This window comes from Hesperophylax consimilis, chromosome 17, assembly GCF_061612785.1.
Source record: "Hesperophylax consimilis isolate HC1 chromosome 17, BYU_Hcon_1.0, whole genome shotgun sequence".
Taxonomy (NCBI): domain Eukaryota; kingdom Metazoa; phylum Arthropoda; class Insecta; order Trichoptera; family Limnephilidae; genus Hesperophylax; species Hesperophylax consimilis.
In genome coordinates this window covers 717,585-739,972 of record NC_142852.1, presented here as the reverse complement: position 1 = coordinate 739,972, position 22,388 = coordinate 717,585, and the positions used below count along the sequence as shown (strand labels likewise).

Genomic DNA, 22,388 nt, shown 5'->3' with positions numbered 1-22,388 from the left:
TTGACTAGCTGATCATTTATGGAAAAGTTAGTGGAAGGGTTTAGTTTTTCCTATGGGGAAGATTTAACCCGGAGAACAAAATCGGAAGCATTAAAAAAAATAGTGTTTTATTATCTTTTTTTGTGTAACAGATAGATAAAAGAAAAACAAAAACAAAAATTTAAAAAATAAAATAAAAAATCTAAGAAACTAAACAAATAATACCTCATCCCATACACACAAGCAATTGCTTATTATGGGAGAACATTGAAAAAAAAAATTAATCACATCATAATATCTTTTATTTTATTACTAGTTAAATATATATATATATGTATATCACACATTGTACATTTTTTTATTGAGTAAATCTCGTGATCATGTACGGTCCTTAAGTGTATACAGTGCCGCTAATTTTTCTACTTTTTTAAATGGACACCAACACCCCTGATAAAAATCTGTTAGGTTTGTGCTTTTATCCAATTCTAGAGCATAAAATATGAACTTGGATGCTCGACTTATCAGATTATCTTCAATATGTTTTCCAATGTCATCGACACGCCTAGTAATAGTTTTTAACATGAATATACCATAGAAGAAATTGTTACGATAGTTGAATCAATGTACCTACTGAGATACTTCCATATATTGGACAATATACGAACTACGCACGTTAGAATGTTTTTTTTGTGGTTTTATGTACAATAAAAGAAAAAAAATGTGTGCACATGCCCCGCGGGCCACAAGTAGACAACAAGCGGGGCGCACGCGGCCAGGGGGTTGGCCACCCTTGGTTTAGACCATCGAATCCTAGCAATCTAGCGAGAATTGGAGTAGTACTCAAAGCTTCTAATGTGAAGATATTACATTTTTTTGCACCTTTTCTGTATAATTTGAGTGTATGTCATCTTCAGGTCCTCATATTACCGAGCGACGCTCGAGAATGCTACGAACTAGAACAAAATAAAGCATTTTTATCACTGCCATATTAGAAAAAGATTTTGCGTTTCAGATTAAAAAATCTAGCATTCGCATGGCAGTGTGGCACACCGAATAGATATGAGAGGAAAAAATTGAGGCGCGTGTCAAACGTGATTCCTAAATCCTTCGTTAAAGAAATATGTTTTAACGAGGTGCCGGACATTCGATAGTTAAAGCACAGCGTATTCTTTGCCCTTGTAAAGCACATAGTAGTACACTATCCGCTGTTAAGATATATTGTATTTCGATACTCCACACTACGATATCTATTCAGTTTCCGGTACATTAAAAAATATATGTTTAAGTTTATTGACAGACATCCAACTTGAGGCTGTGTTAATGAGGCTTTTACAACACGTTTTGAAGGACGTCTTTTTCGTCCTGAGGACAAAACTTCAAAATCAAACGATCATCTGCATAGCCTTGTGAAAGCTAGCTGAGTGAATGAGTTGTTCAAGACGATTCGTAAAGAGAATTGGACCTTGGACAGAACCCTGGGGAACTCCAAATTCGATGGGAGTTTCAGGTGTTGTACATTTATTGAATGTTACTGAGGCTACTCGTTCAGACAAATACGATATCATCCATTGGAGTGCATCACCTCGAACGCGCCAAATTCGGTTTCAAGCACATTTAATAGATCCGATGGATTCCTGTGCTTCTCTGCTTTAATCTCATTTTTAATTTATTTTCTTTATTATGTAAATGTTATCGGTACTTATACACTATATGGGATGTGTGGGATTGCACTAACCTCCCAACATCAAGATTATATTATTATTATTATTAATAAAATACTATGATCTACTGTGTTATATGCCGCACACATGTCAAGAACAGATATCAAACCCAACGTACCTGCTTTTATCCCGATGATTAAGTCTGAAATAACCCGCAAAAGAACAGTTTTCGTTGAAAGAAACCGTTGATAAGCGGATTGATTTTGACAAATAAACCAGCAGAGTTCAATTACCCCACTAATTGTTTGGCAACCATTTTCTCAAGGAGTTTTGATTTGAGGAATGGTCGGTTGGATAATGGCCTGTAATTTTCTGCATCGTCAGTAGTAAAGATTTTGTTGTTTTAATGCTTGTCCTAGTGAGGTTAAAAATTCTAACGTAAAAAACGATTCAATGTAAAGAAACAATAAATAAATATCAGAGTAATAATAGATTTTTTAAGTGTTCCCGATAGAAGTGAATTTACTAGATGAGATTGTGAATATATGCAGATTGAATAAAAAATATATTTCTCCCGTATGAGTAAGCATATGGAGTTTTAATTATCTCTTTTAAAAACGTGATAGTTGCAGTCGGAACATAAAAAAGATTTTATCCAGTATGATTAAGCATGTGATTTTTTTGTTACTTTGAGAAGATTAATAGTTGCAGCTCGAACACGATAAAGGTTTTCATGTAATATGAGTTAACATGTGAAGTTTTAAAGTTACCTTTCGAGAACACGAATACTTGCAGTTCGAACATGAAAAAGGTTTTCCTCCAGTGTGGGTAAGGATGTGAAGTTTTAAATATCCTTTTCGAGAACATGAATAGTTGCAGTAGGAACATGAAAATGGTTTTTCTCCAGTATGGGTAAGCATGTGAAGTTTCAAACCTCCTTTTCGAGAACATGAAAAACTGCAGTACAAACATGAAAATGGTTTTTCTTTTGTATGGATAAGTGTAAGCATGTGACTTTTTAAATGTCCCCTTTGAGAAAATGAAATTCGACAATCGGAACATGAAAAAGGTTTTTCACCAGTATGGGTAAGAATGTGAGTTTTTAAAGTTCCCTTTTGAAAACATGAATAGTTGCAGTCAGAACACGAAAAAGGTTTTTCTCCAGTATGGATAAACATATGACGGTTTAACTTTCTCTTTTCAAAACATGAATAGTTGCATTCCGAACATGAATTTGGATTGTTTCCAGTATGGGTAAGCAAGTGACCTTTTAAAGTTCTATTATGAGAACATGAATAACTGCAGTAAGAACACAAGTAAGGTTTTTCTCCAGTATGGGTATACATGTGATGTTTCAGATCTCTCTTCTGAGTAAATGAATAGTCGCACTGGGTACACGGGTAAGGTTTTTCTCCGGTATGGGTTAGCGTGTGATTTTTTAAAGATCCCCTTTCATAACACGAAAAGCTGCAATAGGAACATGAATAAGGTTTTTCTCCAGAATGCATACGCATGTGCCTGTATAAATTTCCTGTTTGAGAACATGAATAGTTGCAGTGCGGACATGAGAAAGGCTTTTCTCCAGTATGTGTGCGCATGTGCGGTGCTAACCCTGACTTGCGTGAGCAGGAGTAATTACAATGGGAACATGAGAATGGTTTTTTCCCACGATGCGTCTTCAGGTCCGTTATTAATCCTGAAAAAGATGGCAGATAAAGCTTAGTAAGTAGTTATCTTAAGTGGAAACACAAATAATCTAAATAAAGATACACACGATTTACCTGTAGTTTGGATTATACTTTCAGAGCGGTCTAAGCATTCCTTTTTAATATCCGGCAGATCTATGTCTATTTCGATATAAGGAATTCCCCATTTATTTTCTTCTCGGGGTCCTGCTTCTGTCTTGATGGAAACAGTCTCTACAATAATGTTACCTGAATAACAAAACAACAATACATCAAAATATAAATAGGTTCTGAGTACAACATTAAAAACAAGGCTCATCGGTGCCAATTTATTATGTAAGTGTTAGATTGTATAGTTACCAAAAGCTATGTTGTAAATAAAAAAACTATGTACCAAAAACTTTTTTCTTCGCAAAACATCCTTTAAGTTCTTAGTTTGGTCTAATTTAAAAAAAATAATTAACAAATTGCCTTAAAAACCTATTTTATTAATTGGTGTCTATGTTTCTGATAGACGGAAATTAAGGATGTAAGATTATAAATTTGATTTGAACGTCTGATGAATATTTACAAAATTGTTAAACTAACCTCCTGCTACATCATACCTTAGCCTTAAAAGGTGTAATATTTCAATTGTATAAAAATAACATTACGCAATACTAAATTAAGGTGATGCCATACGTAGTAATGCAAAATATGTGTTTTTGGTTTGAAAATTTGGTCGCCTAGAAATGTTTCAGATGCTTTAATTAAATACTGCGAGTAGAATACATCTTGAACTTTGAAATAATCGAGTATATTTTAGATAAGTCTTTTTATAAGCCCAGAAAAAAATAATGTATAAGGCCTATGAAAACTGATTTAAAGTTCAAAATCTCCTACTTACGAACCCATTTTCTGTTATGATTTTATTTTATAATGTCGAAAATTAAATTATTTATAAAATGATCGAAAAAAAATTAAATATTTATGCTTGAACATCAACAAAATAAAATAAAAGGCACTTTTTGGTCATGTTTTTTTCTTGCAAAAATCAAAACAGGCGGATGGTGTTAAGCGGGAATTTAAACCTTATCGCTATCTACGTAAGGATTGTTATTGATAGCGGCTCAATTAAAAATATTACACGACGTAGTGCATCGCCTTAAACGATTTTTATACTTGTCTCTTTCAGAAACACTTCAATATAATTATTTTTTAAACTCACTCCGCACAGGAGGCACCGAGGAAAATAATTTCCCTCAGGCTTTGAGAATTTTCTGTGGAGGGTTTGTTAAGGAAGGAAGGAAATGGGTATTAGAGGGTTAAATAATGATATCGTATTTTTTGAACTCTACACATATAAGCCAGACTTGCAAAAGAATCCTCCGTGGTCTCTAGTATCTCAGCGTTATCTGTAACTGCGAGAGAGAGAGAGAGAGAGCGCATAACCGTTTCCTGTTTTTTGATTTTTTTTTTAAATTTTAGATAACTGTAAATCAAATTGTTCTTGAAATTCGCAACTGACTGCGATAGCCTTCGGTATCTTCTAACGCTATCTCTCTCAATATAGTGTTAGAAGCACCCCATTCGTTTCTCCCTATAATCCATTTTCTGGGTCACATACGACGTTTTATGCGCATTTTCATATTGCCAAGTTCGTTCCGTAAAAAGTCCGAAATTATAGGAACGCACGCAGCGAAAACTTCACGCCATCTTGATAATCAATATCGGTTCGAGATAAACTGAAACGTCTGATCGCATTCTTGTTCATCTTTTGTCGTTCAACTAAAGTTGCTCTGTCTGAATGGGGCATTTGGTTTCATAGAGGTGTACATTTTAATTATTCTGTGGTAACCTTCTATATTTGAATATCTTTGTGTTTTGTATTTCTCAACACCGTTTACTTCATATTTCTAACTATGAAGGTAAGGGAGACACATTTACTCCTATGAGACGATATGAGTTGTTGAAAAAAAGCGAACGAATTGACTGTACAAGCTGTTTTTTTCCCAAAACCGAGCAAATTAGCCTGAGGAGTTAACATTCTATTCTTTTAAATATGGTCTAATCTTTAGAGAGAGAATTTATAGTTTCTTAAAGTCATTTAATAATGATTTTCTGGAATCATTGCAATACGTATTTATCGGAGAACAATGATTCATTATCTAAAAATCGAAGAGTTTTTGGAATAGAAATGATTTGTTTGAGTGATAAAACATGGAGGACTGCTTCCATTTGAAACACCTTTGTAAATTTGATATACCCATTTCAACTTACTAGTTGGCTGAACACTCTCAGCATACTTCAAACATTCCTTCTTCACCTCCGGAAAGTCAATGTGTATATCCGTATACGGCATTTCACCTGCGCCTTCTTCCTGGGACCCTGGCTCCATCTTGATGGACACACTCTCTGAGTTGGGGAGATCCATGGCACTGTCGTAATATCGTCCTGTAAGATATTTTTTTACATGTTAGATATTTGGTCTTGGTTCAAAATAAAGTATAAAATCAAACAGATTTAATTATTCCAATACTAGTGGACCCCGCAAGACTTCAATATCGCCTTTGTAAATTTGATACACCTATTGCAACTTACTTGTCGGCTGAACACTCTCAGCATACTTTAAACATTCCTTCTTCACCTCCGGAAAGTCAATGTGTAAATCCGTGTACGGCATTTCACCTGCGCCTTCTTCCTGGGACCCTGGCTCCGTCTTGATGGAAACACTCTCTGAGTTGGGGAGATCCATGGCACTGTCGTAATATCGTCCTGTTAGATAATTTTTTACATGTTAGAAATTTGGTCTTGGTTCAAAATAAAGTATATAATCAAACAGATTTAATTATTGCAATACTAGTGGACCCAGCTAGACGGGCATCTCCGACTTCTTCCACCATTCACTACTGTATACCACACTTTTACTTTTAAAAAACTACATTACATCTACTTTCATTCTACTCCGTATATCATTCCGGCGCAGAGATATTGCGTTCAGATATTCCTCAGGCGTCCCCGACTTCTCCTGTCATTCAAACCACTCCTGACACTAATAAGAATAATCTTTGAATTTTTCAGCCACATCGGTCGACCACTCTTCAAGTTTTGCGAGCAAAAAAATACGCAGGTTTAATTTTTGTATATAAAATTTACTGGTTATAAAGAAACTCAAAATAGATCACCGATGGAAAAGGTTTGTATTAAATAAAATACATAAAATCTAATATTAAAATTGACCTTACCAAATAAACAGTAACTTCAAACATAATGCATTATTTTTAATTTCCAGTGACTGAAAAAGCTCATTCTTATTGTTTTACAAACTGCTGAAGTATTTTAAATCATTATTTTTATAAGCAATAATTATTAGCCTGAAACACTCATCCACATTGAAAAATCTCCTGATAATTCAATGTGGATGAGTGTTTCAGGCGAATAATTATTGCTTGTAAAAATAACTGTTACCCTTTGTGCTATGCATAAAAAATATTGTCTTAAACATTAGTTTACCAAAAAAATAATATATTTTGAATCAATTAGTATTAACCTGTTAATATTAATTCTGGATATTTACCGAAAAATTAACAACTAACCGATTACGTTACAATACATCTGGACTCATTATTGTCTCACAAATTGAATATAAAATGTTGCAAGTAAGATACACTCTAATGTTTCAAGTAAAATCTTAATTCAAACATTGTTCATATGATGGCGACCGGCTTTTCGTATTTGTGTCGTATACTACATTCTACAGGACGGGTGAGACTGTGATAATAAGATTAGCATACTCGCTTACACTATAAGACGAACACGGAATACTCTATAAGACGACCTATTAGGTTGTCTTTCTCACAGTTATATTGCTACGTCGCTATCCCACTTTCTCTAATGGTGTTGAAAATCTCCGTGAAACAATCGAAATAAATGTCTTTTTCATTAATAATGATAATACAATGTATGTATTTTTTTCTGACTTTATGTCCGGGTTAAACCTTCCCCACAGGAAAAACTAAACCCTTCCACACACTTATCCACGAATGATCATCTAGTCAATCCAAATTATGCAAGTGCATTATATAAGCGTAATAAATACAAGAACAACAAGTTAACTCACCAGAGATCAAATGGGAAAATAATTCACCGACTCCTGATATTTTCATATATTTACGTATGAAATCTTATTTCTGCGCTTTTACTAGAGTTTGCAAGTAATGAAATCATTTTCTCATCACACACGAGGACATTTTGACACTTTTCAATGCAATTAATTAGTTTAGTTTAGTACTCAAACTACGAAATCGAAAGCAATACAAATATATAGTTATGCTATTATCGATGTATTGTGTTACACTTACATCCATAATTTTTCAATTTACCCTGTAAAAGCCCGATAGGGCGTTAATGAATAATGAATAAATAAATAAATTGTCTTGTTTTCGGTTTTTCAACTTGATTTCTACAGCGCGTCTATACATAGTGCAACGTCATTGGAATTAACCTTACATACAACAACCAAATGAATTCAACGCCAAGTTCATTATTATGTAGAAGAAATGATAAGCGTACTAGTCAAGCGGCGGGCGTCACTGTAAACGTCAGTTTAAATCATTAACCATAGATAAAATTCTTTGTAGAGAAGGAATTTAATGTTTCGAAAAGAATCTGGGTAGCTACTTTGAATTAGTAAAATCCTTTTAGAGTTCTATATTTTCATCTTTCAACACAACAAAAAGTTAGTATTTTTAAATTTTTTATTACCCATTAATAATATATTTACGAACGTTCCAGAGTTGAAAATACTTCAGTAAGGCCATCAAAAGTTTTGTTTATTTTTCAGTGTTTGAAGTGAAAGACCCGTTTCGACCCCCTCGTTGGCACCAACTAATTATGATATAATGGAGTGATGACTAACCTTGTTTTTGCTTTGGTGCGGGCATTATTAAGCAGTACCACGCGTCAAGAGCTGTCCATTATGAGGCGTTTTATCGCCGAGCAAAAGTGCAACATTTACATTTCTCACTGGTGGTGCTGTAAATTGCATCCATGTGCCGCAGCACCTTACATTTGTTTCTAGCTACAATAACTACAATAATATTTTTTATTCCAGAATGTAGGGAGGCTGGGGCAATCCCACACGTCTCATATATATTAACACATTGATTGTCCAAAAGATAATTATAATAATAATCAATAATTTAGTTCAGAAATTCACATAATAATTAGCTAGGCAGATAGAAACATTACACCTTTAAATTTATACGACCAGAATGTCAAAATTTGTATAAATCCCAACCAGAAATTATTAAATTCCTGTCAAATAAAATTATTCACGAAAAACATTTCAATTATCTCAACCAAACGTAACTTAACAAATATTCGTCAAGTAAATGGTTGAGTATGATTATTTATTGTTTTGGTGTTTAATTCGTAGAACTCCATTTAATTTTTTTAAATAAATTTTAAATAAATAAAATTTAAAAATTATTAAGTTCTGCAAGTATTTCTTTTATTTTTACAGTTTTTAATGTACATTTATTAAAAAAAAGAGAGTTAAGTGCAGAAATAGAAGGATTTATGCTTGCCATTCAGGATACAGTCATTAATAATAAAAACTATAGGAAGCCTATAATAAATATCATAGGAATCTAATCTAATCTAAATATAATAGGAATCTATAATAAAGATACAAATCAAATTGATGATTTATGTAGAAAATGTTTGGCTTTTCCGGAAACTATAGAACATATTATATCAGGATGTTCTGTATTAGCGCCGTCTGAGTATACATTTAAGCACAATCAACTTTTAAAAATAATTGACCAAAGTGTGGTAAACATAACTTGATTGACTGCCGTAATATAATACCATATTATGAATACGAACCAAATTCATTTTAAGAAAACGAATTTTATAAAATACATTATGAAAAACTATATTAACAGACCGAATGATTAGTAAAAAAATAACTTATTTTTATTTTATTTATTTATTTATTAAACGCCCAGAGGGCTTTTACATGTGGGTGGTACAAATTTAATGACAGTTTTGAAACATAAGAAAGAAATGAAAGAAATAATAAAAATAAAATTACATAAGTATATGCGAGAAACAAAATTAAAAATAACAAGAACATAAATTAAAAAATACAGCGATTTGACTGGTTTACAAAAATATTACTTCCATTTACTTATATCAGTGATGTGTAATAATTAGAGATGTGCCGATTATGACTTTCGCCGACTAGCCGTCTAGCCGATTAGTCGGTTGTAATAAGACCGACTAGTCGGCTAAGCCGATTACGGTTTGAAGCAGAAGCTTTAGTCTTCTTACATCATAATTTACACTTAATTAAAAAATAGAAGTAAGTTATAAAAAATATAAGGAGATTATGATATTTTTGGTTGTCACAATTGTGACTTTGATTTGATTAGATTATGTAGGTATGGTTATAAGAAATATGTTTTTTTCATTTTTTTTGTTTTTATCAAACAGTTCATGTTTAGAATTTTTGGATATATATATATATATAATATAAACATATATTACTGTGCATCTTGTACATACAATCTTGCTTTAATACATATAACTGAGTTTGTTAATTTAAAAAATCTACTTTTTATTTTAATAATAAGAAATACTTATAAATGTTCATTGAGATAAGAAGATATTATGTTGTTTTTTATGTTAATTAGGATAGGTACTAATTTTGTTCAATAAATGTCATAATTATGTTTTCTTTACAAGCAAGTAATTTTAAAAACTGAATACCAAAAGAAAGATTGCTTTACATTTTTTAATGTGTAAGACTGATTATAAAATAAATCAAAAAATATATAATCAAGGTTTTTATTTCATGTAGTTCCCCGCATTCATATTATTGAGAAATACATACAACGTAAGAAGCCGGATAGTCGGCGCTCTTTGCCGATTAGTCGCCGACTAATCGACGACTACAATAGTGGCCGGATAGTCGGCTTTACCGACTAGTCGCCGACTAGTCGGAACATCTCTAGTAATAATATACAGAACCATGCTTACCTGGTACGTCACTTAAAATTAACACTTACATAACTAACATTAACTAATCGTTTATTAGCGAAATTTTTATATAGGCTTTAGGACATAATTGTATACAGTGAAACCTCTATCTATTGGTTTTAAAGGGACCTATCGAAATAAACGATGAATGCGGGAAAACAATGAATGCGGGATTAAGAGGACAAAACACAAGGAGATACGATCCAGTAAAGATACCGTCCTCCCAATCTGCATAACCGTTGGTAGATTAAAATTATAAGAAGAAAATAAGTTTTAGATGTAAATAAATGTATTTATTTAAAAAAAATACAAAGCTAAACAGAACCAAGTTTATTGCATTGTAAATACATAATCTTTCATGGACATTTGTTTTTTTACTGTTTTATTTCCGCAAGTCAACAGTATATTTTCAGCTTTGCAAATGATATTCTTTTCGGCATCAGTTATTGAGTGTGCGTAGTAGAAAGTTTTCAATCTTTCAAAGAGGGTGCATGCTTCTAAAAATGAAGGTACAGGCAGCGGCTCCTCTTCATCAATATCGACCTCTTTTGTTATCTCCGTCAATCTTGCGTCACACAAGCTTTCGATAGTTTTTATCCCACAAGTTGGGATATTGTCGTCGAAAGTAACAAAATTGTTAAAATTTGTCAAATTTGGTACCAAGAGATAAGAATTTTCTCCAGTTCGCCAAACTTTGATTCTTTACTGGTTTTTCTAGTTTTCGAAGATTTTCCGCACTTTTGAATTTGCTCCTGAATTTCGTTTTTTTTCAAGAAAATAGAATTTATCGTGGATGCCGCGATTCCTAAACGCTTGGCTATATCGATGCGTTTTTCAGCGGGGTTTTTTTCCACCTCTTCGATAATTTTCAATATTTCTTGAAGAGTACGTACTTTTTTCATCAAACGGCTCATTTCGAAAATAGTTTAAAATCTCAAAAAGGATAACTGCAAACACTCCACTAAGTTTGGGTATCTAGCGACAACTGACGACAACTAGCGACTGATGGCGGCGACAAACTGTTATTCTTTCTCTTTCTCTCTCAAAAGTTTCGCGCATCGTAACGAGTGCCGTCTGGCGCCGTTTAAACATAGACAAAAATATCAAATACGCGACGTAATTCCTACGATGAATGCGGGAAAATGGTGGACATAGAAACGATCAATGCGATCTATTTTTGTATGAAATTAATTCGGACTAGAAGAAATAAATGATACATCCGGGAAAACGATTATTCGAGGAACGATAGATAGAGGTTTCACTGTAATTGGATATCTGAAAATAATGTTTTATTTGCAAGTGAAAAAAGATTAAATTAAGCAGTACATAAGTGAATGAAGACAATTTTTAAGGCATACAAGTGATCTTAAAATAATGACGAGAATATAATGAACTTTATGAGATACAGGAAAATCCAAAAATAGATAAAATTACATTAGTAATTAAGAGCAAATATGCAGGGGGTGGTCTTGTGTGAGCTTGGGCCCAGCACTCACTCTGGAGTGGCGCTTGGTGTTGGTTGGCTGCGGTCACCACCGTGATGGCGATGGTCCCTAGTCGCATCCTGGCTCCAGTGACCCGGTGTCTCGTCAGGCCGGCAAAAATGACAAAAAATAATAATAATAGAAATATTTTGAAGTTTATAAAGATCGACTAAATCATCGATTGTGTTCATATAAGGAGGAAAACCTTCCACCTAGCGAATATTAGTGAAAAACTTATAAAACAGCCGATTTTTGAACAAATTTATTGTTTCATTGTATCTAAATACAAAACGGAGATACTAAATAATCTTTCGGAATGTCTCAATAATTATTGTTAAAATGATCGATTTTTCGTCATCGCCAGTCCGGTAATCCAGTTCTAACATTTGTGAATATTTTCTTTAATTGGTCTTTGTCTATGGATATGTCAATATTTGGCATTTCCTTGACGTTCTAACCTTTCCACGCTTTGATTGTTAATTCGCCTTTCGCAATAAAAGTTTGCATAAACTATACAATAATTGTGTGAAATTATGAACTATTTAATTATATTGCGTATTATTTCAATAACCATTAGTTTTTATGCGATTTTTTTATGATTCAAGCGCTTTTAATTTTCTACTGACGTTTCCATAACCTTTCGGAATTAACCATCGCGTTTCGTCTTGTACGTAAGTAGTTGCATACATGTTGATTAAAACAGACTCGATAAATCCACTCCTTAATAGTATTGCTTGTTTATCGTACGATCATTTCGCTTATCACTCGAATGATCCGTTTTCATAGCATTCGCAGAATAAGGGGGTCCGGAAATGATCATTGTCAATTGCCAACACGTTTGCTTTAAGATTGAAAATGCGATTGACGGAACATCAATCGACCTGACTTTTTAACGCTCCATTTCTTTGTATATTATTTATATGACTCATGAAACTAAACAATACTAAGCCGTTTATTGCAGAGCGGTTATCTCCGATCTATTTGAAACTCGTTTATAACCAATAAAATACGATTAATTAATTAATGTTTTTTTATAGGTATACTTTTATTGAACCGAGACCAATTACTCTCACATAACATATATAACAGGACGCTATTACAGCAGTGGCATGGATCTTCCCAACTCAGGGAGTGTTTTCATCAAGACGGAACCAGGATCCCAGGAAGAAGGCGCAAGTGAAATTTCGTATGCAGATATGCAAATCGACCTCCCGAATGTAAAGAAGGAATGTTTTCAGTATGCTGTTCAGCCAACTAGTAAGTTGCATTGGGTATATCAAATATTCAAAGGTGATTTAGATGGACGCTGTTTGGTTTTGAAGTGAGAGTATGCTTAATTCCTACAGGCATTTCATTTATCCAGTTCCTACCTAACCTAACCATCAACTTGCTGAAAAACTGTGAAAGTGCGTTTGTTTGAAAAAAAAAACGTAAGAAGGATCGTAGTACTGTAAGCAAGTCGTTTGCGTTCTTGGTGTCCATAATCTTTCAATAGAAGGACTATATTGGAAGTGCTTATATCGTTTAAGTACTCTTTCGTTTTGTTCTTGCGGTAGTTACACCGAGGTAGCGGGTGAACCTCTTATATTAGTTATTTTTAAATAACTTATAAATAAATAACTTAATTCTTATAAATTGTGATTGTGATGTGCTTGAACTCACTATCTTGTGGTGTGTGTTGTGTTTGGTTATCCTAGATTCCTTCATACCTTGTTTTATTCCTTACTTAACTCTCACCCAATTTCAATAAAAACCATTTAATTACGTTTCTTTTAAACCAAGTTACAGTCCAAAATTCACGTTCATTTGAAACTGTAATTCATAAGTAGTATTGAATGCAACAGTCGCAGTCCTACGCATTTTATCAATACAATAAATTTTCTATTCCAAAAACTCTTATGGATTTTAAGATAACACCATTGAATATAATGATTCTTTATTCGAATGACTTTAAGAAACTAGATATTTTGTCTCAAGATTAGACAAGATTTTCAAGAACAGAATACCATCGTTAAAAAACCCACCAAAGCGGACATCTCATGTCATTTTTATATATCAAAATCATTATACATATAATCTCTTAATTTCCTCTTTTTCATTCATATCTAATCATATGTTTGTCACTCCTGGATTCAATGACCCCCAGATTTCTTTTTCCACCTCTCATGCCTTTTTTCTTCCCAGAACTTTATCTCCTTCCTTTCCTTATTAAAAACCCTCCGCACAGAATTCCCATAAATGACATAGGCCAAGAGAAAAATGACATAGGCCCACGGGAAAATGATAAAACAAAAACAGTAATATATTTTTCAAAAGGGACAAGGTATTGGTATATTGGTATATTGTACTCTCTAAGGCAAAGTTATCGGTAGTTTTCGGCAATCGAGAAAGTTGAATGTTATATTTGAAATAATTTATAGTAAAATAGTTTTTTAGAGATTACTTGTAATTTTTTTAAAACCTAAACACCTAGGTATTTTGTAAAATAAGATTTTTTGTTTCGTTGTTTAGTTTTTTTAAATTAACACATTGCTTTTGTACATTATGCTTGTTAAGAATGCGGCGGAGTACGGAATATTTAGTCACAATATTTTATAATTAAATTAAATACGACCGTTATTTTAATGTAATATTCATCACGTCTTGACATTTCATTGTATTGTTGTTTTGTTGTTTAAGGAAAAATTAATTTAGAGACTGCGCCCATCAAGTCTGAACCAGGAACCCAAGAACAAGATGGAGGAGGAATTCCTTGTACGGAAATTGACATAGAACTGCCGCCTTTTAAAAAGGAAAGCTTAGAGCACTCTGAAAGTATTTCCCAGACTGGAGGTAAAATAGTTTTTTGATTGTCTTAATTGTCCTGTTCAGTTGTCTTGTGTTTCCATTTTAAATATCTAATTACATAACTTTATCCGCTATCTTTTTCAGGCTTAATAACGGAACTGAAGACGCATCCTGGGAAAAAAACATTCTCTTGTGCCCATTGTAACTACTCCTGTTCATGCCAGTCGGCGTTAGCACGGCACTCGCTCACCCATGCTGGAGAAAAACCTTTCTCATGTTCCTACTGCGACTATTCATGTTCTCAAACAGGAAATTTATATAGGCACATGCGAACCCATACTGGAGAAAATCCATATTCATGTTCCTACTGCAGCTATTCATGTTCTGAAAAAAATTCTTTTAAAAATCACATGGTTACCCATGCTGGAGAAAAACCTTTCTCGTGCTCCCAATGCAACTATTCATGTTCTGAAAAGCGAGCATTCAATAATCACATGCTTACCCATACCGGAGAAAAACCTTTCTCATGTTCCTTTTGCAACTATTCATGTTCTCAATCAGGAACATTAAAAAGGCACACGCGAACCCATACTGGAGAAAAACCTTTTTCGTGTTCTTACTGCAACCAATCATTTTCTGAAAATAGCACACTGAAAAGTCACATTCTTACCCATACCAGAGAAAAACCTTATTCATGCCCCGAATGCAATTATTCATGTTCACGAAGGGGGTCTTTAAAACTTCACATGCGAACCCACACTGCTGAAAAACCCTTTTCCTGTTCCGACTGCAATTACTCGTGTTCACGAAAGGGAAATTTAAAACGTCATATTCTGACCCATACTAGAGAAAAACATGCTCTGACTGCTGGTATTCATGTTTTAACAAAATATCTTTAAAACCTCACGTCCCTGCCCATACCGAAGAAAAAAATTATTCCTGTTCCGACTGCAGCTATTTATGGTTTTATTTATTTATTGATACATTATAATTTTTTTTTATAAAGTATTATTTGGTATCCTGGGAGCCTCACTGGTTGCTGAGGCCCCCATTTTACAATTTTAGTTACTAGTGTATGTTAATAAAATGGACTGAAATATATTGAAATTATGTTAATTTAAACGAATTTAAATGATAAATTAAGAAATAAAGTAAAATAAAAAAGCAAAGTAACCTTATAAAAATAGAATAATTAAGGCAGTTATAAAAACTAAGAAATGTGTATATAATTATTGGCCCGGATATGTATAATGTGTACTTTGTAGGTATATTGTTTGTTCTATTAAAATAAGCTTTTTTAAATATTTTTCCATAGGACCGATAGCTGAATGTGTTGCTTCTCCCCAAACAATGATTTCATATTTTATTATGGATTGGCAAAGTACAAGATGTATTGTTTTAGTTTGTATATATATATATATGTTTAGGAAAAAATGTATGTTTATTTATGATTTGTTTCATATTATTTATTATTTTATTTATTATTATTTAAGTTTTAATCCAGCAGGACTGGGAGGATAGTGTAATCCCAGTCTGCCATATTACATGAAATAAAACAGGGAAACAATAAAATAAAGTAAAAAAAATAAATTATAAAAATGGAAATAAGATAAAACAAAGTGAAAAAAGAAATAAAAAATATTAGGAGGGTACCTAAATATAAAATTAAAATATAAATCAAAAATAAAATAGTCATATAAGTTTAAAATAAAATAGTTAAAAAATAAAATAGTCATATATGATGTGTCCACCTGAAGTTATAGTCTATCCATCATTTGCTAGGTATTTTTTTGTTCTGTTTTTCTAGAGTGGGGAAATTCGTGTATTTTTATGGTGTTTGTGTTGTTTTTTGGCAGTCTGTATGTTGTAAATTTTGCTTTAGATATGTTTAGTGTAAGTATTTTTGTCTTTTGATGTAAAGATTAAAATTGTGTTGTCCGCAACCAACTACTTCTCCGTCTATTCCACATTGCAGAGTTCATTTATGTAAATAGTGATTAGGATGGGCCCTAGTATGCTTCCTTTGTGAATCTCCATATGTAATTGTGTTCTGTTACTCATATAACATTGAATAGTTGGAGTTTCTTGCCTTTGATTCAAATAGGGTTTAGTAGCATATTGAATCAAAGGCTTTAGCTGAATCTAGATATATCGCTGTGCGTTAATTCCCCCGATCTAGGTTACCATGTATATAATCTATAACATATGCCAATGCTGTTATTATTTATAAATTATATATATATTTATGTTCTCGAAACGGAATTTAGTAGTAATGTATAGTTGATGGGTCGAATAGGTGTGTGTAGTAAAGTTATAAATATTAAAAATTTGTTCTGCACACGTTCAATACTTTGTGTGAATTGGGTAGCATAGGCACATGCCCGTGTTATCGTTGTCGATTTTATATACATTAACATAAAGAATGTGAGAGAATATAAAAGAATATAAAATAAAATAACATATTATTAAAGGATATTTAAGAACATAAAATAATGTAAATGACTATATAGGAAGTATGGAAGAATACAGTAGAATATAAAAATAGTATGAAAGTATGGAACATAAATAACGTTTGTTATAGAAGCGTAATATTTTTTAGTTGTTGTAAGTAAAGTGTTTACATTTTTAGATACATAATTGTGGTACTCTGTACCTACCTACGGACTGCGGGGAGCGGGGAGCACCTCAGCGGTAGTCTGTGGTTCATTCCGTATACTGTAGGCTCACAGATAACAGTATAATAAACGATCTCTGTAAATACTTAACCTGCCTTACGTGATTGAAGACCAACCCTGAATCCAAATTCTTTATGTGAATCTACAGGATAGTACATAATTCAATAGTATATTGAGGAAATCTGTAATTGGTTTCTCAGTTAGGTAAATTACATATGTATTAATGAACCACATTGTAAACTGTTGATAAAAAATAACAATAAGTATGTAGTTATAAAATATTTAAAATCAAACATAGTACTATAGAGTAAGCAAATAAGAAAGGATTATTTTTATTATGGAAATCTATATGTGCGTGATTACATTGGTAGGTAAATTATTTTGCAGCAATTTTGTACAAATAAATCAAAGTTAGAATTCATTTTTCAAGTCTGGCGAATTACACTGAACACTGGAGTCAATTTTTATTGTTACGGTGGTTTACTCAGCTGGTAGCTAAGGTGGCACAGTAGGTACATGGAACTTGTATGCCGTACAGTGGTGCCAAACAGTTTTAAGTAATTTATGCAAAAAGCTTTTAAACTTTCGGCTGTTAATATTATAGTAATTATATATAGTTCTTTACAAACAAAAACTTTTATTGGTGGTATAACCTACGTTCTAGAAATACCCCAAAGAAATTTTGACCCTTTCCGGATATCCATTTTGGACACCGGTTGCAAAATGAGTAAGTGTACTGGATCTTTTGATGTCGTTATTAAGTGCATTGTATATTTTTGGTGCGATTTATGTGTATTATCTTTTTGAGAAAGTGGTTTTTGCTATGGGGATTGTGCATTTTCCATGCGTTGAGTAGCGTGTAATACAACAGAAATGTTACAATAAAAGATGGAGTTATGGATCTAGGCATATCAATACAAAATATTACTTATTAAGACCTAGGCATTTATTATTTAGAAACGAGTCCCAGTACGATCAAGGGAGTTATAGGGTGTGGTAGCCCTCTATCTCCCATCCATGAAGAAGGTTCCTGTTTTTACCTAAAAGGCGTGCTTTTTAAGATATAAGGGCTGGAAGTACCTAGAACAGTCCAGAACATTCAAAAGAATTCGAGAGCATTCCACAACATTCTGAAACATCCCGCAACATTCTGGGCTGTTGTGGAATGTTCGCAAATAGTCTGGAACGTTCCGGAACATCCCAGATCATAAGCTTTTGATAAATTCGTAATTGTGACAATACATTGGTTTCTCTAAATAGTATGAAACAAAGTCACTATCCGCGTCTGTGTGTTTGTGCGTATTGTTCTTTTTTTAATTTTTTTATTTGTGAAAATCAACAGATTATTTACATATATAAGAATAAACTAAATAATAAAGATAAAATCTAATAACAGATTTTCACTTAAAATTATGATAAAAATAAAAAAAAAACATTGAAAAAAAACTAAGGGTTCTGTACCCGTGGCCTGAGAGATTTACAAAAAATACAATATTGTAAATAATAAATAAAAAATAATAGAAGATGTAAGAACACAAATAAATAAAAAAATAAAGTTACTTATATACTAATAACCAGCTAAAAACATAATGTATTGTAAAATTTCAACACAGCAGCAATCAATAAAAGCACTACACAATAGCAATAATAACAATATAATAAATATGTATGCCTACAACTAAATTGAACACATGAGTATAAATTGGAAGGTAAGTAACTGGAAAGGATTCACAGCAATAACATGATAACTTCCAGTAGAATATTTAAAATTATTTAATGTTAGTTATTACATATCTTTTAAAGGGTCTTAAATTACATGTGAATATGTCCATATCATTAAAATTCTTATTAAATATACAACAGGCTCTGAATATAAACGCATTTTGTCTGATATTAGTAGAACATTTATGGAGATGAAAAAGTGATTTTTCTCTAGTTCTAACGCTCGGGACTCTAAAATTAATTTCAGACAGAAGGGGAGAACAATCAATAAAGCCATTGATAATTTTATGGAGATATATTATATCTGCGGAGTCTCTTCTAGTTTTTAATGGCTTTAGTCCATACAGGTCCATCGAGCTGTTTACGTCAAGGTTTGAATTTAATTTTAAATTTAAATGATGGACAAATTTTCTTTGGATGGCTTCAATGCGATTTATGTAAATATTATATTGAGGATTCCATATGGGAGAAGCGAATTCAAGATGACTGCGAACATAAGAAAAATACAATATTTTAAGTGTTATGATATTATCAAATTCTTTTCCAATACGGAATAAGAATCGTAGCATTCTAAGGGCTTTCATAACAATCATATCAATATGAGCCTCAAATGTAAGTTTACTGTCAAGTATAACACCTAGATCACGAATTTGTGTAATTTTTTTGAGTAGTTGGCCAGCTATATGATAATTATGGTCAAATTTAATTTTATTTCTAGTGAAGGTAATTACATAACATTTAGAAGTGTTCATGTTGAGACGATTAAGCATACAATAATCATTAAGCCTATACAGATCTTCTTGTAGTTTAAAGCAGTCAATTATAGAATTAATAGGCAGTTCATTAATTCTTCAAAACTATGCAACGGAGTTTGGTAGGGTTTACACTACATACATCCGGCACATGTATATTATATTATATTTATTGAAAGTAGAGAAAAGTCAAGCAACGCTGGGTACACGTCAGCTAGTAAAAAGTAAGAATAAACGCCCGGGTTGCCGGCACTAAAATAATGACATGCAAGTCTGCATGTAATGCATTACACTTGTAAGTTTTTTCGTAAATTTACGACTTCTAGCCAATGGGCGCATTGGATTTTCAAAATGCAAGATGCCCATTGGCTAGAAGTCGTAAATTTACGAAAAAACTTACAAGTGTAATGCCAGCCTAATAATGCATTTCTTATTTATTATGTAAGCCATATCGTCATGTGTGCTAGTAAATTTAGAAACATAAAAGACGTGCTCAAGCTGTCAGTAAGTAAAGTTGTCACTTTGACAGGTGAAATTATGTTCCTCGGCCGCTCTCGAATTCAACTGACCCCCTCTCCTACCATAGGAAGAAATATTTGATAGCGTCGTGTGTCGGTAGAAAAGATGATGCGCTGTACATTAACTTTTGATGTGAGCTTTGCGTGTGTACCACGCTTAATGATTCGATAAAACTTACGTAAAACATCGTACTACTTATTTATATTTGTACAAATGTTGTAAATGTCGTCAAATGCGCAAACAAATAAGTGGATAACGGGTTTAATATTAATGTTGCTTAAAGACAAAAAGGGCTGCTTCTGACTGCAACCATTGCTACCGCTGAACTGCGACTGATTATCCACTCAGGCCTCTGGCACATCGACAATTAAATTCAATCTGAAAGATGCTGTATGAAACTAAATTCTGTTTTGGAAAGGATGTACAATACGCTTCCAAATTTTAGAAATTATAGAAATCAACTTTTGAAAATTTTAGATATTTTGAAACAAAAACAAAGAAAGTTTTGAAATTGTTTTAGCTCAGATTTTTTTTATGTTTAAACATAATAGCGATTTTTAAAGTAGACATTTATTTCAAATATTATTGCCACCTCACTTTATTGTAATTGTTTTCTCAAATTGTGATCGAAACCTATGATTTCATAAAGGTATACATGTTATTACGTCTGTTGTTCTTTTATTTAATAATAATATTTGGATGATTTGTATGACGCCGTTTTTGTGCAAAATCAGCTCGAGGGCACTGTACAAATATATATAATACATTTCTACAATGATCTATGTTATTACTAACTATATATGGAGATAATATACAATACAATACTTACCTGGTAGGTCACTTGAGATAAACAATTAATTAAAATTATCTATTTGTCATCCGAAATACCAATACAATTTGAAAATATCTCCCGAGTAAAAATAAATGCCGCCAACGGGAATTGAACCCGTGCCTTCTGATGTCCGGTCAGGTGCTCTGTATCCACTGAGCTATGCCGGATATTGCTTATAATTATTTGTTATCCTTTATGCTATGCATAAAACCTTGTCTTATAAACGTTAGTTTATCATTAAAAAAATAATTATCTATTTGTTTATAGCGAAATTTAGAAACAGGATTTAGGACATAATTGGATATAACTGGACTTTCTCTACGTAATGGTATATTTAATTTAAGGGTATGACAGCTTCATTTGATTATACAGTGTAATGTTTTCTCATTCAAACACCGTTTTGACCATATTTCTAACCATGACAGTAAGATGGATACAGTGATTTCTGTGTGATCGTGCGAGCTATTCTTAAAAGCCAACAAATTAACTTTACGGGTACTAAAAAACCGAAGAAATTAGCCTGAAGGTTTAATTCTAATATTTAGTGTTGTGATTGCTTCGATTATGCTCATCACTATTATCCCTGGATTTACTTTTGTGATTATTTTCTTTAATTGTAGGTTGTCTATGGATATGTCAATATTCGACGCCTCTTTTGCTTCCTATCCACCACCTTACTAAGTAATATTTTGAAGAAAGTACACAACAATTAAGTAAAGTTTATACGATTTTTACATTATTTCAATAACTATCATATTTTTAATACTTTGGAATTGATCGCCGCACTTCGCCTTGAACGTAAGTTATAATCAATACTTTCTGACAATGAAGACTTAAGATCTTTTAATAACAATGCTTTATTATTGCAAGAATATATCGCTTTACAAATGATCAATCTGTTTCCACAGCATTCGCGATATAACATATGAGTTGTTGACTTGCAAAACCCGCTCTGGAATTTTTCTGAAATCTGTAGATGTCATGAAATTTGTTTGGATCACTTTGAATATACATTTCTTACTAAATATCAACTTTTACATTATTCTTTTGATATTTAGCGTAACATATTAATATTAACCAGGTTGACGCGTGACAATTTAATAGTTTATTAAGAGAATAGAAAGAAATGAATCATTAGAATTATAAGTTGACACGTGAAACCATAGAAAAAGCTCACGAACTATATTTATTTAATGTCTCCATATATGGCAAAATTATTTCATACGCAAACGACACAGTTTTGCCAATTATATAATACGTAGACGACGT

The 22,388-nt window shown here is 32.5% G+C and overlaps 1 protein-coding gene across 1 annotated transcript; it reads right to left on the bottom strand.

The window, feature by feature from the left end:
• Positions 1–897: 897 nt before the first annotated feature.
• On the bottom strand, positions 898–11,911 carry LOC149415717 (uncharacterized). The gene is made up of 6 exons (XM_089641651.1): positions 11,845–11,911; positions 5,906–6,079; positions 5,585–5,758; positions 3,422–3,574; positions 3,205–3,336; positions 898–932 (listed from the first exon to the last, which is right to left on the bottom strand). The coding sequence occupies exons 1-6, from the start codon at positions 11,909–11,911 to the stop codon at positions 898–900; spliced, it is 735 nt and encodes a 244-aa protein (XP_089497777.1).
• Between the last annotated feature and the right edge of the window lie 10,477 nt (positions 11,912–22,388).